At 38.6% G+C, this 14,523-nt stretch overlaps 1 protein-coding gene across 1 annotated transcript in view; it reads left to right on the top strand.

Moving 5' to 3' along the window:
* DNAH5 (dynein axonemal heavy chain 5) overlaps window positions 1–14,523 on the top strand; it is a 234,944-nt gene that overhangs the window by 135,187 nt on the left and 85,234 nt on the right. Inside the window, exons 42-49 of the mRNA XM_072958846.1 lie at window positions 443–589; window positions 1,918–2,159; window positions 4,007–4,183; window positions 4,622–4,820; window positions 5,479–5,621; window positions 6,351–6,485; window positions 13,116–13,238; window positions 13,433–13,646. Of these exons, the coding sequence (XP_072814947.1) occupies window positions 443–589; window positions 1,918–2,159; window positions 4,007–4,183; window positions 4,622–4,820; window positions 5,479–5,621; window positions 6,351–6,485; window positions 13,116–13,238; window positions 13,433–13,646 (1,380 nt within the window). The remainder of the gene's footprint in view (window positions 1–442; window positions 590–1,917; window positions 2,160–4,006; window positions 4,184–4,621; window positions 4,821–5,478; window positions 5,622–6,350; window positions 6,486–13,115; window positions 13,239–13,432; window positions 13,647–14,523) is intronic.

Genomic DNA, 14,523 nt, shown 5'->3' on the forward strand with positions numbered 1-14,523 from the left:
GTTTAGCTGATTTTTTTTTTCCAAATGGCCAAGAACATATCTCAGCAAATCTAAGTGATAGTGATATTTCTAAGTGATAGCTCAAATATAAGATTTAATTTAATATACCATAAACCAAAAGATTTTTTGAGCTGTGATATTTTGAAGAACTTCTAGATTGTATTAATCTCTTCATCAATTCCAGCATTGTATCTTTTTTCTCCCCCTTATGTAACATACAGTTTTCTTTTCCAGAAGATAAAAAAGTGCTTTAGTCAATAAGATATAATGAGGCTAATTATTATAACTTGGCATGCAGTAAGACATACATTTTGAATGATTAATTTTGCATTTCTCACACTTTGAACACCTGCTGACAGTACACTGCCGATTGGTGCAATGCTGCCTAACGATGGTTCATTCTGCATCTGAGTTGTTTAAAATTTGGATTTACTTGGTACAGATTGTGGAAAACCACACCGGGAAATGAGAATGAATCCCAAAGCGATTACAGCCCCGCAGATGTTTGGTCGGCTTGACGTGGCGACGAATGATTGGACCGATGGGATATTTTCTACTCTTTGGAGGAAGACGTTGAGGGCTAAAAAAGGTAGAAATGAATTGCAAGTATTATTTTTGACATGTACTTCTAAATAAAAGCCTTGGTGGCTATTTAAAATTAGTAGAGCAACTGTATCACAGGAGGAAGTGGGCTTCTTTGGGAAGAAAACTGTGTACATCAAAGATGAAGCCTGACAAATTATTCTCTTTAGATGTACACTGATGTTTGGTTGTTGTTCAAACAAACTCATTAAGGGCTAGTGGTTCACTCTGAATATTCTCTCACTTATGGGCTCTGTAAATTGAGCCCAGTGGTCCCAGGAGGTAAGCTCAGATGGGAGAGGGGATATCAACTCTCCTCTTGTTAATTCTCTTGCTCCTCAGTGAGTGGGTGGAAGGCACAGTGAATGCAGCTGCAGGGACGGGGCAGGGGGGAACTGCAGGAGAAGGACAGGACATGTGGGCTCACTTCACGAGTCCATGCTTTGGGTCGCAGTGTTCTATTGAAAACCATTTGAGGTGGCTCCACTGGCATTCTCTTGTAGGGAACGTGGCTCATCAACCCAACACCAATTGTCAAGAGAGACATGAAGGCACCTCGTTCCTAAAGTGTGCTCATATTAGAAATGGCTGTTGTTTTACTGAAATTTAATAGAATTTTGTTTCTGATTTGGTCTAGTAATACTATATAAACACAGATCCAGTAACCAAATGTTACATCAAAGAATAGGAACTCAGAGAGTTTTTTTTTTTAAACCTTTTAAAAAAGGCAACATGTGCCTTTTCTTTCACAGGGACTTTGGTGATCAAATCATCATTTTACTTAAACTGCTAGTTTAAAGAGCATAATTAGGATTTTGTAAGCTTGTACCTGCAACTACTATTCCCATTGCCTGAAAAATGTTCTCTCTAGATCTTTATTTACATCACTTCATTCTCCTCCAGAAATATTCCATTGACCACCTTATCTAAAATGCCCCATCCTCTTATCCTGCTTAATTCTTCTTATCACATCTATTTCGTGCGTATTGGTTTGATTATCAGCTTTTCCTTAGGATGGAAGCTCTGTGAAGACAGAATGTTGTCTTTTTTATCACGATGTCCCTGGAACAATGCTGACACAGAGAAGGTGCTCAATGGGTATCTGTTCAATGAACAAATGACTTTTTGCTTTGATTATGGGCTTTAAACAACTGCTCCATTAAGACCCGGAAGAGTCCTCTGTGACAAAATAGGCTAATCATTTAGATGAAAGCTTTATTCAAAAATGAATGAAAGTTACATCAGACGATTGTACCTCTTTAGGCACAGTGATTCTGTATATATGCACATATGTATGTGCGTGCTTTCCCTCCTGCCTTTGGCGGGATGTTCTAGGGGAGCACATCTGGATAGTTCTCGATGGTCCAGTAGACGCCATCTGGATTGAAAATCTGAATTCCGTTTTGGATGATAACAAAACTCTAACCCTTGCCAACGGCGATCGGATTCCCATGGCTCCAAACTGCAAGATTGTTTTCGAACCTCATAACATCGACAATGCTTCGCCCGCTACTGTCTCAAGAAATGGAATGGTTTTCATGAGTTCTTCTGTCCTCGACTGGAGTCCTATTCTTGAGGTATGATTGCAATCTTCTTCTTCTTTTTTTTTGTATAATTAAAGGGGAAAACAGATCCTTTAGCGTTCTTTTAGAGTGTGTGCTGATTTTTCTGCAGCCGTACTAGCTAATTGCATTTTAGTGCTAATGTTTGTGGACGATCCTTGAATGCTCTGGGACATTCAGCCCAGGTTGTCCCTTACAGGTTTCTTGAGTGCTCAGGGTTCTGCAGTTCTAATCATTTTAGACCTGTGATGTCCACCCTGTGGGCTGGAGGTAATTGCAGGGCTTCAGTGAATCAATAATCCCACCAGACTATGACTGAATAAGGAAAATCTAATTGTATTCACTTTGAGGATTCGTGACATTTTTTAAAAAGGCACTCATTCACATAAAATTTGGAAGCAACTGTCTTAGAATATTAATTCGAAGGAGACAATTTATTAAAATTGCATAGAAAGAATTTTTATGAGATTCAATAGTTGTAATAGTCATAATGTTAGTGTTAAGTTTGCACCTGGAAATAGTATTTCAGGTAATATCTGTTCGATTCATGATAAAGTATATTATTTATTACCATCAATATATGCTAGAATATATTGATTAGAATAAGATTATAATTAAATGCCTTGCATACTTAGATATTTTACTAAGTAAATACTATAAGGTAAGGCAGAATCCTTATTAGATAAGCTACCTGTAAAATCTTTTTTGACATTGTTGATCAAATAAATATTCTCATTTATATAAGTTTTTTGAAGGTATTTTGATTGAGAACTTAAGAATTCATAGTTTAAATCAAGTACATGAAGATGTGAAGGAGGGGATTATAAAGCAAAATGATACTGATGTACAGTTGGACGTGTCACTAAAAATGCTTCTGAAGATTTCAGATTTCACAATTACATTATCCACCCACTAAAGAGAAAACAGAGCAAGATTTCTCAGCCCTGGCTTTGCAAAAATAATCACCAATGACAGTGCTTTAAAATACAGATGATTGTGTCACACCTCAATCCTATCAAATTAGAACCTCTGGGGAGGGAGGTGCAAGAGTTACTGTTTTTAAAAAATTGTTTTTTAAAGTACCACAATGGATTCAGGCTTAGTAACCCCAGATAGAGCAAACGCCAATGTATTTGTGATTTTCCCCAAATAATTCACAGAGGCTTTTAAAAAATACTTTTACACTTCTAGCTAACAAATATTTAGAGTTCATGCAGTTTCCTAATATTGGCTTTCCCAAATGACTAAATTCTCCATTTTCCTGTGTATTCTTTGTTATGTTTTCTGCATTGGTTATTAGTTAAATTAGAAGAGATAAAAGGAAATAACTTGGGATAAAGCTTTGTTTCCCATGTTGAAAAATCTGAGGATAGATTTCCTTTGTTCATCTTTTATTCTTTTTCCTTTTTCTGAATTATTTCCATGTTCAATCCTCCTCATTTTCTCTAGTATATTTGAATCAAAAGCTGAAGACCTTGTCCTCCGTCTTGGCTTCCAGACCTGAGCTCACGTGTAGTGTATTTGTAATAGCTGAATGTAGAGACGCTGGAGTAGGAATCTGGGTTTGAATTCTGACCTTGCCACCTACCAGCTATGGGATCCAGGGGACGTTACTTACATTCCTTGGGCCTCCATTTCCTCATCTGTAAAAGCATAATAATTCCTCCTTCACAGAGTTGTTCTGAGCCTTAAGTGAGGTAATACAGGAAAGAATTTATATCAAGACCTAGTACATCAGAAGCACAAGTTAATCATTAGATATTATTACTGTTAGTTGATATTTTAAAAACTTTTGTCCAACAATGGCCATTATTCTGGGGTGCTAATAAATTTAATCAACACACTCATCTATAAACTAACAGGGTTTTCTTAAGAAACGCTTGCCTCAAGAAGCCGAAATTCTTCGTCAGCTGTACACCCAGTCGTTTCTGGACCTGTATCGCTTCAGTGTTCAGAGCTTAGAACACCGGATGGAGATGCTTGAGGCCTTTGTGATCACGCAGAGCATCAGCATGCTTCAAGGCCTGATCCCTCCCAAGGTAAATCTCTCAGCTTTCTAGAAATTTCTCTCCTTTTAGTTGAGCCACTCTGGGCAGGGTCTGCAATATTTGAAATCCATTCTTAGAACCATGGGGAAGGAGAGAAGTTTTCAAACATGGACCCTACATATTTTGTGTCTTTTCATCTTCCTTCCTTTCTTTTTCTCACACACAAACCATGAATTTGTAATTTTGTGGCAGGTTTTTGCAATCATCTAAAAACCATTCCAAATTTATTTTGGAAACCAGTGTGGTATTCCCAGAGATCAGTTCTGCGTTTGTTTTCCAGCTTTATTCATCCTTCCCTCCTTTTTTTTTTTTGTGTGTGTGGGGAACTGTTGTCTCTTTTAGGTCTTCACTGTTTTCATTAAAACCTCAAAGCAAAGTTTTGGTTTGAGGATGAAGCAATTAAAAACAAAACGTTTCTCTCGCGCTCAGGAGCAGGGTGCGGTCACAGCAGAGCACCTGGGGAGGCTGTACGTCTTCGCCCTGATGTGGAGCGTCGGGGCGGTGCTGGAACTGGACGGCCGGCGCCGCCTGGAGCTCTGGCTGCGCTCCCGGGAGGCGGGCGCCTTGGACCTGCCGCCTCTAGGGGAGCCGGACGACACCGTGTTTGACTATTACGTCGCGTCCGATGGTGAGCGTCCATCTGCCCATCACATGCGCGGACATTTTTTTCCAAGTGGCTAATATTTGCACAGACACTATATATGTGTGTGTGTGTGTGTGTATGTATATGTGTATATATATATATTTTTTTTTTTTCTAAATGATAGTTAAAACTCCTGGCTGTAAAATTAAAATGGAAATTTTCATATGTGTATGATAGAGAGTCACTTGTTTCTTTTTCAAATATTTATTTCAGTTATGTTCCAAATGCACATTTTCTTGTTAAAATATTGCGTACTGAACTTTTAATGAATTACAAAGAAATTTTAAAAATCCCCAAATCAGATCCATTTCAGCTATTCATTTGATATAATCAGCAACTTATATAACAATTACAAAGTGTGGAAAAGAAAAGAAGAAAAAGAGAAAAACAATTACGAAATGTGAAGTATGTTTTTACGAAATGGGTGTGTGTATCTGTACACCTGTATCTCTGTGTATACACTTTAAGTTTATTTATATGTGCATACACGTGTATAAAACACACATATACACATATATGAAGTACATATATATGCAATATTTATATATATGGCAGCCTGGGATCTTTTATTTTTGGTCTTACAATTAATTATAGGAATTATTCATTGGGATATGAAGATGTAAATGGTGTCTGTTCACCTCAGGTAAATGGATGCACTGGAACACACGTACTGAGGAGTATGTGTTTCCACCTCATTCCACCCCAGAATATGGCTCCATCTTGGTGCCAAATGTTGACAACGTGAGAACTGACTTCCTAATTAAAACCATCGCTAAACAGGGCAAGGTACGGCTCTTTCACTTTCATTAAAAATAACATATTTAAAAACATCACTTGAAAACATGAAGCATCTTGCGTTTGTTTTAGACTGTTTTATGTTGCTGTTCAGAATAAATAAAACTATTACCCAGATTAGTAGAACTTCCTTTATTAGTCCTCAGTAACAATATTAGAGTTGCATAGCTCTAATTCATAATTAAGTAATTGTTTCTCATATATTGAGAGAAAGTGAATTTTGACTTATTTTTCTAAAGAGAAATCCTTCTCTTTTGATCCTTGTCTTATTTTGCCTGGGCTGCCATAACAAGACACCACAGATTTGATGGCTTAAGCAATGAACATTTCTTTCTGCACAGTTCTGGAGGCCTGAAGTTCAAGATTAAGGTGTGGGTGGTTTAGTTTTTTCAGAGCCTTCTCTCTCTCTCACTCCTTGGCTTGTGGGGGGCTGTTTTCTCACTGCGTCCTCCTATGGTTTTATCTCTGAGCTTACATCCCTGCGGTTTCTCTGTATCAGAGTTTCCTCTTCTTGTAAAGAGGCCAGTTAGATTGAACAGTGGCCCACAGTTACAGCCTCATTTTAACTTAATCGTCCCTTGAAAGACCCTGTTTCCAAACACAGTCACATTCTGAGGGAGGGGTTAGGGCTTCCACGTATGAATTTTGTGGGGATGCCGTTCAGCCCATGACAATTATTTTATTGTATTTTCTGTATTTCTTTCTCGACTCTTGTTTTAGGCTGTGCTGTTAATTGGTGAACAAGGAACAGCCAAAACAGTCATGATCAAAGGATTTATGTCAAAATATGATCCTGAAAACCACATGATCAAGAGTCTGAACTTTTCTTCTGCAACCACCCCGCTCATGTTTCAGGTACTGGCTCCCTGGTGTTGCTGATCAAGCCCAGGCTTGTGATAGACGTCAGAGGCTTGAATCTCCTGACAGTTGTACTGTGCCCATCGAACTGCACCTGACCTTTCACAGCTGTGCTAAGTCCCCTGTGTAATGTCTTCTTTATCTCTATCATTCAATTGCAATAGAATCTCTCCTTTGTTAGATTATAACATATAATCTTATGGAGAAATAAAAAGCTTAAATAAGATGTTCAAAACCTTGATACTGTTTAGAATATCTATGTAGAAAAGCCTGTGAACACCAAAAATCCAAAATTATTTTTTTTTAATTTTGGGGAGAGAGGATTAGGTTTATTTATTTATTTATTTTTAATGGATTTACTGGGGATTGAACCCAGACCTCATGCATGCTAAGCACACGCTCTACCACTGAGCATACTATCCCCCCAAATCCAGAATTAAAAGAAATATTATTTGTTATCCCACCTAAACATACTGCTTCTCCCCGCTCTCTGCTTTTCTGAGAGTGTTACTACTATTCTGGCCTTTAGGTTAGACACACTGGAGTCATCTTTGGTGGGTCTCTCTTGAGTCAGGGGTTGCTAATGTATCTAAGGAAATACTTTCACATCTCTTCCTTTTTCTTCATTCTCCCCACCCATCTGTACATAATCCGCTTCCTCATGATTCCGCAACAGGGTGTTAGCATCACCCGGCTGGTCTTGCTTCAAGTCTAATTCTCTTGCAACCTAGCTTCTCTTCTTTCTCCAATCTCTGGTTCCTATATTGCCATGTTTATCCTGTTCCCTGACTTAATATTCCGTAATAACTTCTATTATCAATTGCAGCAAGGAATGCAAATCTTAGAATCTTAGCCCGTTAAAGATTTTACTCTATGGTATCACTGAGGAGGAACAGAGAAAAACTCTCAAGTTTACATTGCTTTTGTCAATGAACCTGCCAAGAATGAACTGGGCTTGCATAGGCTAACTGGTTCTTTTTCTCCCATTCCTAAATTATTTAAGACCTTTTTGAAACCAGATAGGAAATCCTAAATGTCAGTCCATGCTTCAAGGGTTTGATATCAAATAACCTCTGATACCTTTACTAGAACATTAAGACATGAATAAAAAGATACACCTTGTAAATTGAAATGTATGAGATGATACACTCAGGGATACATATGAAAAAGATTTATGAAAAGGTACATTCATAAGTTGAAAGTGGAAGGGAAATTTTTAGGGGAATCCAAGCTCCAAAGGACTTTGCTTTTGATTAGCTTTGTTGTTGTTTAGTTTTAGGGGTGAAACTATCAAAGAGCAATGAAAATTCTTGCGATCAAGGCTAAATCGTGACTTTTTATCACTGAGTGTAATTGATGACTGCAGAATGCGAATAAAATGACTATTGGTTAAGTCTCTAAATAAGACTGTCAAAACATTATGCTCCTCTGTTAGAGATGGAATTTCCAAAACTCGATAGCCTTCTATCGAATGAATATTATTTACACAGTGTGGTGTCGGGAAGGTCTGGATGGACTATCAGCCCCAAATCGCAGTGACTCAGCGGTGGTATTCTTGTGTTTGGGAAACAAGCACACTAAGTTATCCTGGACTGGCAAGATACTAACGTTATACACATTCCCTGGATACTGTTTTATATTTAAAGAACTCTTGTTTACTTTAAGAGAAGTTCTCCTTATAGGTTATAATTATCACCTTACTTGTTGATGAAGATTTTTAAGTGTTTAATTAAAGCTTGATTTTTTTTCCCCTTGCCCTCTCTAGCTCCTTACTTGCTTAGCAAAGTCACAACCCTAGATAAATAGAATCTCTCTGCCTTTCCAAGATTGCAGCCATGCAACTGAATATCTCTGGAGAAAAAACACAGTCATGTTGTCTCACTTTGTAAACCTCAGTAGGTTCTTGATTTGGTTAGGCCACTGAAGTGTTCATCCCCCGTTCCCTCTCTCCCCCCTTCTCCGCTTTGCTTCTCTGTTCTTATTCTCAGGGATAAACTTTTATTTCACTGAGAATATTGAACTAATCAGAAGTGAATTTCTAAAATCCCACATCCCGTTTACCTCCCTACCAGCACCTGCACTGTACACTCTGCTTTTGTTCCAAATAAAGCATCTTTGCTTCTGTCAAACCAGTTGTTCACTTGTTCACGAGATCTCATCCCCTTTTTCCTACTTGAGGATATTGCTCTAGCAATCCTTTATTCTTCCTCCTACACATCATTGCCCTCTTCCTTTACTAGACTGTCCTCATCAGCATTAAAGTATGATTTTTTTTTCATTATGTAGGGTCGCTATCTAGCTATTCACATTTCTTGAGAGTGAATTACATCTTTAGGGGTGGAATGCAGTTCTGATAGTGACTACCTGGAGTTAGTGCAGACTTCATGGGTGAAGGGCTCAGCCTCCCACAGGACTTCCCTCACATTAGAACCAGCCACAAGCTCAGGGGATCCCAGGCCACCAGCACTTCTGAACAACTGGCTGCAGACTTAAGGGTTCCTATGACCCTGTCAGCTTCTGTAATTAACTAGAATGACTCCAGGATTCAGGAAAATGATATGCTTATGATTATGGTTTTAACATAAAAGATATGAATCGGGATCAGCCAAAAGAAGAGATGCATAGGGCAAGGTTTGGGAGTGTCCCAAGTGTGAACTTTCTTTGTCCTCAGGATGTATTACTCTCTAGGCACATCTGTGTATGTCATCAAGCAGGAAGCTCACCTGAGCCTCAGTGTTCAGAGTTTTTATTGAAGTGACATTCCACAGGCATGATTGATTAGCCATGTGATTGAACTCAATCTCCAACCCTCCCCTCCCCCGGCCAAGGAAGTCAGCTGATACCCCATGATTTAAAGCTCTAACCCTCTAATCACATGGTTGGTCTTTCTGTCACAAGTGGTCTGAGAGGTCCACCATGAATAACAAAGACATTCTTATCATTCAGGACACTCCAAGGGTTTAAAGGCTCCCTCCTAGGAAACAGGACAAAAGTGAGCGAAATTCTTTAGTATAAGGCAAGGAGTTGTCACATAGTTTTGCTAGTAACTCTTGGTGATAATTACCCCTCTCAGGTGGTAAAGATCTGTGCTTTATGTCTCTATAACATGAAATATTTATTAATTTCTTGGGAAAGTGCACACACGATCTAGAAAACAATATTTTACTAATATACAAATTCATAAACCATATAATAAATTTCTAGAAGCAGCACCGCATTGAAGTATAATCATTAGAAGAATTATGAAGCAGGCGTTCAAGACATAAACACCTGTATTCTTTAGGGTTCCATGATCTAATTCACAACTACTGAACTTCAGCCTTCAGTAAGAAGGTGGTTTCAGCATTTCACTATTTCTTTTTCTGTTCAGAGTTATCACAGGATCATCTACTCTGTTTAGTGCCTGTTTTGATTGCTAAGCATCAGAGCTTTCTATTAAGCTAGACTCATTAGTTTCAGAAAGCTTTCAATTAGCTAAACTGCTGTAATTAACTTTCTCACTATAATTTTCAGCTCTTCATGCTAAACAAGGGCTGGTGGAGCTGAGCATTGGTTTCTGTGTCTCCCATTTATCTGGAGCCAGACCAAATTGAAATTGTAGATGAGGAAATAGATACTGTCCATCCCTCTGTTGTCCCCATGGTGGCACGTGTGTCAAGGACACACAGCTGTTACTCGATAGGTTGTTTTCATCAGGGCTGGAGAGTTCGGCTGGGACCATCATGATATTCCCTGTAAATCAGTGATAAGGAACCACTGGAATGCTGAGCAGGATCACATCACCACTTAGAAATTTCCTTCTGGCCACAGATAAGAGATAGGGCTTTCCTCAGAGAGACGTCAGAGGAGGTGGTTACAGTAATTCCTCAGGAGAGGGGCTGGGCTGGTCCAGGAGAGTAAAAGCGGGAATGAAAACAGTACGAGGGTGCATTCAAGTTGTGGTTGAGAAGAAGAACTGACAGGACTTGTTTTTCTTTGAGTGGATTTTGTTGGAGGAGTGGGATAGGAGAGAGAGAGAGAAAAATTAAAGATGACTCCCAAGTTTCTTGTCTTTCTTGATCTATGTATCAAATATTTGCTGATAAATACATTGTACCAGACACCTTTCTAGACACTGAGGAGGCTGTGATGAACAAGACAAACAAGGGGCCTGCCTTCCTTGCATTCTAGTGGGAGAGACAGACAATAAATCAAATGAGTGACTATACCTATTTGGTTGTGTTAACTGGACTATGATTTATTCCACCGAAACAATGGATGGGCTGGGAACATAGATCAAGGAGACCGGGGAGAAGGCGAGTGGCAGAATACTACAAAGATGAACGGTAATTCTTTAGACTGATTCCTCTGGGGAGACAGAAGAATCTGGATAAAATTGTCACTCACACAGTAGAGACAGTGTATATGACTTCTTAGAAAAAGAAATTTCCAGGGCTGACTGGAGGTAGGGAGGGCAATCTAAGAGATTGTAACCCTAATCCATATGAGAAAGACAGATAACACTAGGCATATTTAGATCTAGGGCACAGCATTGTTCAGAGAGGAGGATAGGCATTAGAAAGCAAGACTGAAATTATACTAGAAAGAACGTATGGATGTTGGATGTGGACATGTTTGGGCGGGGCCGTTAGGTAGATGTGTTGATCTGTGAGATGAGCGCTGAGCAGTGGGTGCAGACTTTGTGAAGAGTGAGAGGCGTCTGCTTGGATATGTTGGCTTTGCAATGCTATAGATCACCTACACGGGAAAGTCCAGTTGGAGATACCAGTCCAATTGTACAGTTTTCCCAGCCATTCCCAGAGAAATAGATCTAAGATGGAGTAGAGCATGAAGTTACTGTGTTTCAGGGCTTCAGGAGCTCTTGTCAGACTCCCCAGGTCATTCAATACCTATTTAATGGGCAGCAATTCTGGAAACAGGAAGAAGTCTCAACTTCCAGGTTCACAAACTATTTAATTTTTCTCCTTCCTTTTTTTAAAAAAAATTTTGTTCAACTTAGGTTTTTTTATGATATATATCACTCACTAGTAATTTCCTGATACTTCAAAGAAATTAGGGTTGTAATGCAGGAGAAGAAAGTGCAGGCATGTGGCTGTGACTCCATATTATCTCACCTGTTCCATCTGCGGCTTTAGTTCTCAGAAGGCTTCCCAAGACATAAAATCTTCATGTGCCTGTAAGTTCTCATTAACAGACAAGGGGATGCCTGAAAGGCTCTGGTTTGCCATAGGGAGTTGTCAAAAGATTATTAATTGCTTTATCCATTTAAATTCATTGAGAAGCAGAGCTAGATTTAGTTTAGTGCATTACTTTAAACAGTTTGCTTTTATGTCAAGGGAATGTGGCTTTTTTTTTCTTTTGCCATTGTACTGTTGTCATGGGAAATTTATTTTGTAATTGAATGGAGTGTAATATATTTATGTATCTTTCTATTTAAAAAATAGTGAAAAAATTTTACATCTCTTGCTATTATTCATTAAAATGATGGAAACTTAACAATTTGAAATGACCAAACTGCGAAGATTTCCAAGAACAGATATATAGTATTTTTGTTTCTATCTTGGCCGTATTTTGTGATTGTATCTTGAAGGATTATTAATGTCATTTTAACTGGTTTGCTCTTCATCATGAAATAAGAAGACATTTTTTGGATAGGAGGAGAATGCATTTTTATCTCAATACACCTCCACTTTCTCTTATATTTATATATTATCTTCAACATGACTTAAAAATCATGAATCAGTAGGTTCCTGTCATAGTGGGAATGAAATGAGGTTTTTAAGACTGAGCATTGTGAAACTGTTTTCCCTGCAGTGCTAGCTCTGGTTACTCAGTACATACATTTTGAATGATGGATTGATTTCCAAACTACATTGTATTACCATGGAAATAATAATACTGTAGTCAGTAGTCTGGGGTTCTTCCCCCAGGTCCCCCTTACCCCTGCCAGCACCCCTTCTATCTGTTCTAATAACTCCTTTCCACATTGCTAGGAATATTTTTATAGAGCAGAGTGTAGGACCCTCCTGTACCACCCAAGCTCAACATAGAAAAGAGAAGGCATTGTCCCCCATTTTGTGAAGGGGAAGAGAAATGATTCAATGTCACTGCGTCTGTCCCAAAGCCGATCGTGTCAGGCTACAGAAGTCAGTTGGCAGACTTCTCAGTGAAGAGAGACCATCCTTCAGATTAGGGCAGGTTGTGGTGGGGCTCAGAGCACAGCCCTGAGAAGCTTCTTGGACAGTAGCCCGGTTAGCTTTGTCTCTGAATTTAAGGAAATAGAGCAGGTCTGGGCCCTTTGAATAATGGGGGGTTGGGGATTATAGTGTCATCAACGTGGGCACAGTAAGACAAAACTAAATCTGTAGGAATAAACAGAAGAGTCTCATCTCATTCAAAATTCATGTTGATTGGAATTTTATTTACTCCTAAATCAAACCAGATTGTCGAAGATTATAAATGTTACCCAAGCACATTTTGGTACCTCATGCCCTGTTTTCCAGAATTAAGGGAGAATTTTGGGGTTTTTCTAATCCTTGTCATTTCAGAGGTTCCTAGATTTTAAAATAATTGCCAAGTCTTAGGGGATATTTTCACAGATGCTCCTGTTGGCTTTTTGTTTAACAGAGGACAATAGAGAGCTATGTGGATAAACGCATGGGTACAACATATGGCCCTCCAGCGGGAAAGAAGATGACTGTTTTTATTGATGATGTGAATATGCCTGTAATCAACGAGTGGGGAGACCAGGTATACTGATCCTATTGTGCACGTTACTTGTCTAATTCATCATTGATTTACTTTTTGATGAGTAAATATTTTTCTACTTTTTCAACGTGTAAATTCCTGAATTCCAATAAAGTCTGTTACTTAAAAACATTCAAAGATTTAGGTTCCGGAATATAAAGAAATGACATTTTAATTCTTAGACTTGTCTTTCTTAGGTTACTAATGAGATAGTGCGACAGCTGATGGAACAGAATGGATTTTATAACCTGGAGAAGCCTGGGGAGTTCACCAGCATTGTGGACATCCAGCTTTTAGCAGCCATGATCCATCCTGGGGGTGGACGCAATGATATACCCCAAAGACTCAAGAGGCAGTTCTCTATATTTAATTGCACATTGCCCTCTGATGCTTCCATGGACAAGATCTTTGGTAAAATGAATGTCAATAGGGCCTGGGAGGGAAGAACACCAGCCTGGGTTCCAGTGAGACAATATCCACTCAGAGGTCAACACAGTGGGGAGCACTGGGTGATTAATTAGCCTACTGCGTCCATCATTCTCAAGTAGTGTATTTTGTTTATCTAAGGATTTATTGCATATATGTACTGAGCTGGGTGTGTAGGTAGATATTTTATCCCTATGTTTTTCTTTAAGTAACTGTTGCTAGCTTCTTAAGCCAGCAAGATTAAACATCAAATGGTCTTGGACGTGGTGAGATAGTTTCTTCATGGATACACATGTTTGAGGTCTGGATTGATATAATACCATACCAAAAGTTTATGTAGCTGATACTTTAACCAACTCATATAATGATTTTGACCAAAGAAATAATATTGCACAGCATGGAAATTAGTCAGAGTCTGATCCTCAGAGTAATTTATATGATTGGTAATAAATTATTCATTGATTACATATGTAGTATTTCAGAAATAAGTTCACTGAGGAAACACTAGCCCAACAGATAACCATAATTATTTAACTGAGTAATGAAAATGAGTTTAGAAACTGATCGTGGAATCATTCTTTTCAGAAAAAGAGTATAAAGTTATTCATGCATTCGTGTTAGGTATTAATTTACCATTTCTGAAACTGGGACTGAGAACAAACTCATTAGGATTAGCCTAATTATTTTCTGGCCAACTAGAATGTCATCTTAGCCACCCAGGCTAGTGGCATATGACAGTATCTGCCTTCAATCACAGCAGTGGGCAAAGGTTTGGAAACCAAATGACGTGGGAATTGTCTGAACTTGGGAGAAGTAAAATGGACCAGAAAGAGGGACTGTTACCACTTTTAATTATTCTTTT

The sequence above is a fragment of the Vicugna pacos genome, chromosome 3 (genome assembly GCF_048564905.1).
Source record: "Vicugna pacos chromosome 3, VicPac4, whole genome shotgun sequence".
NCBI classification, from domain to species: Eukaryota; Metazoa; Chordata; class Mammalia; order Artiodactyla; family Camelidae; genus Vicugna; species Vicugna pacos.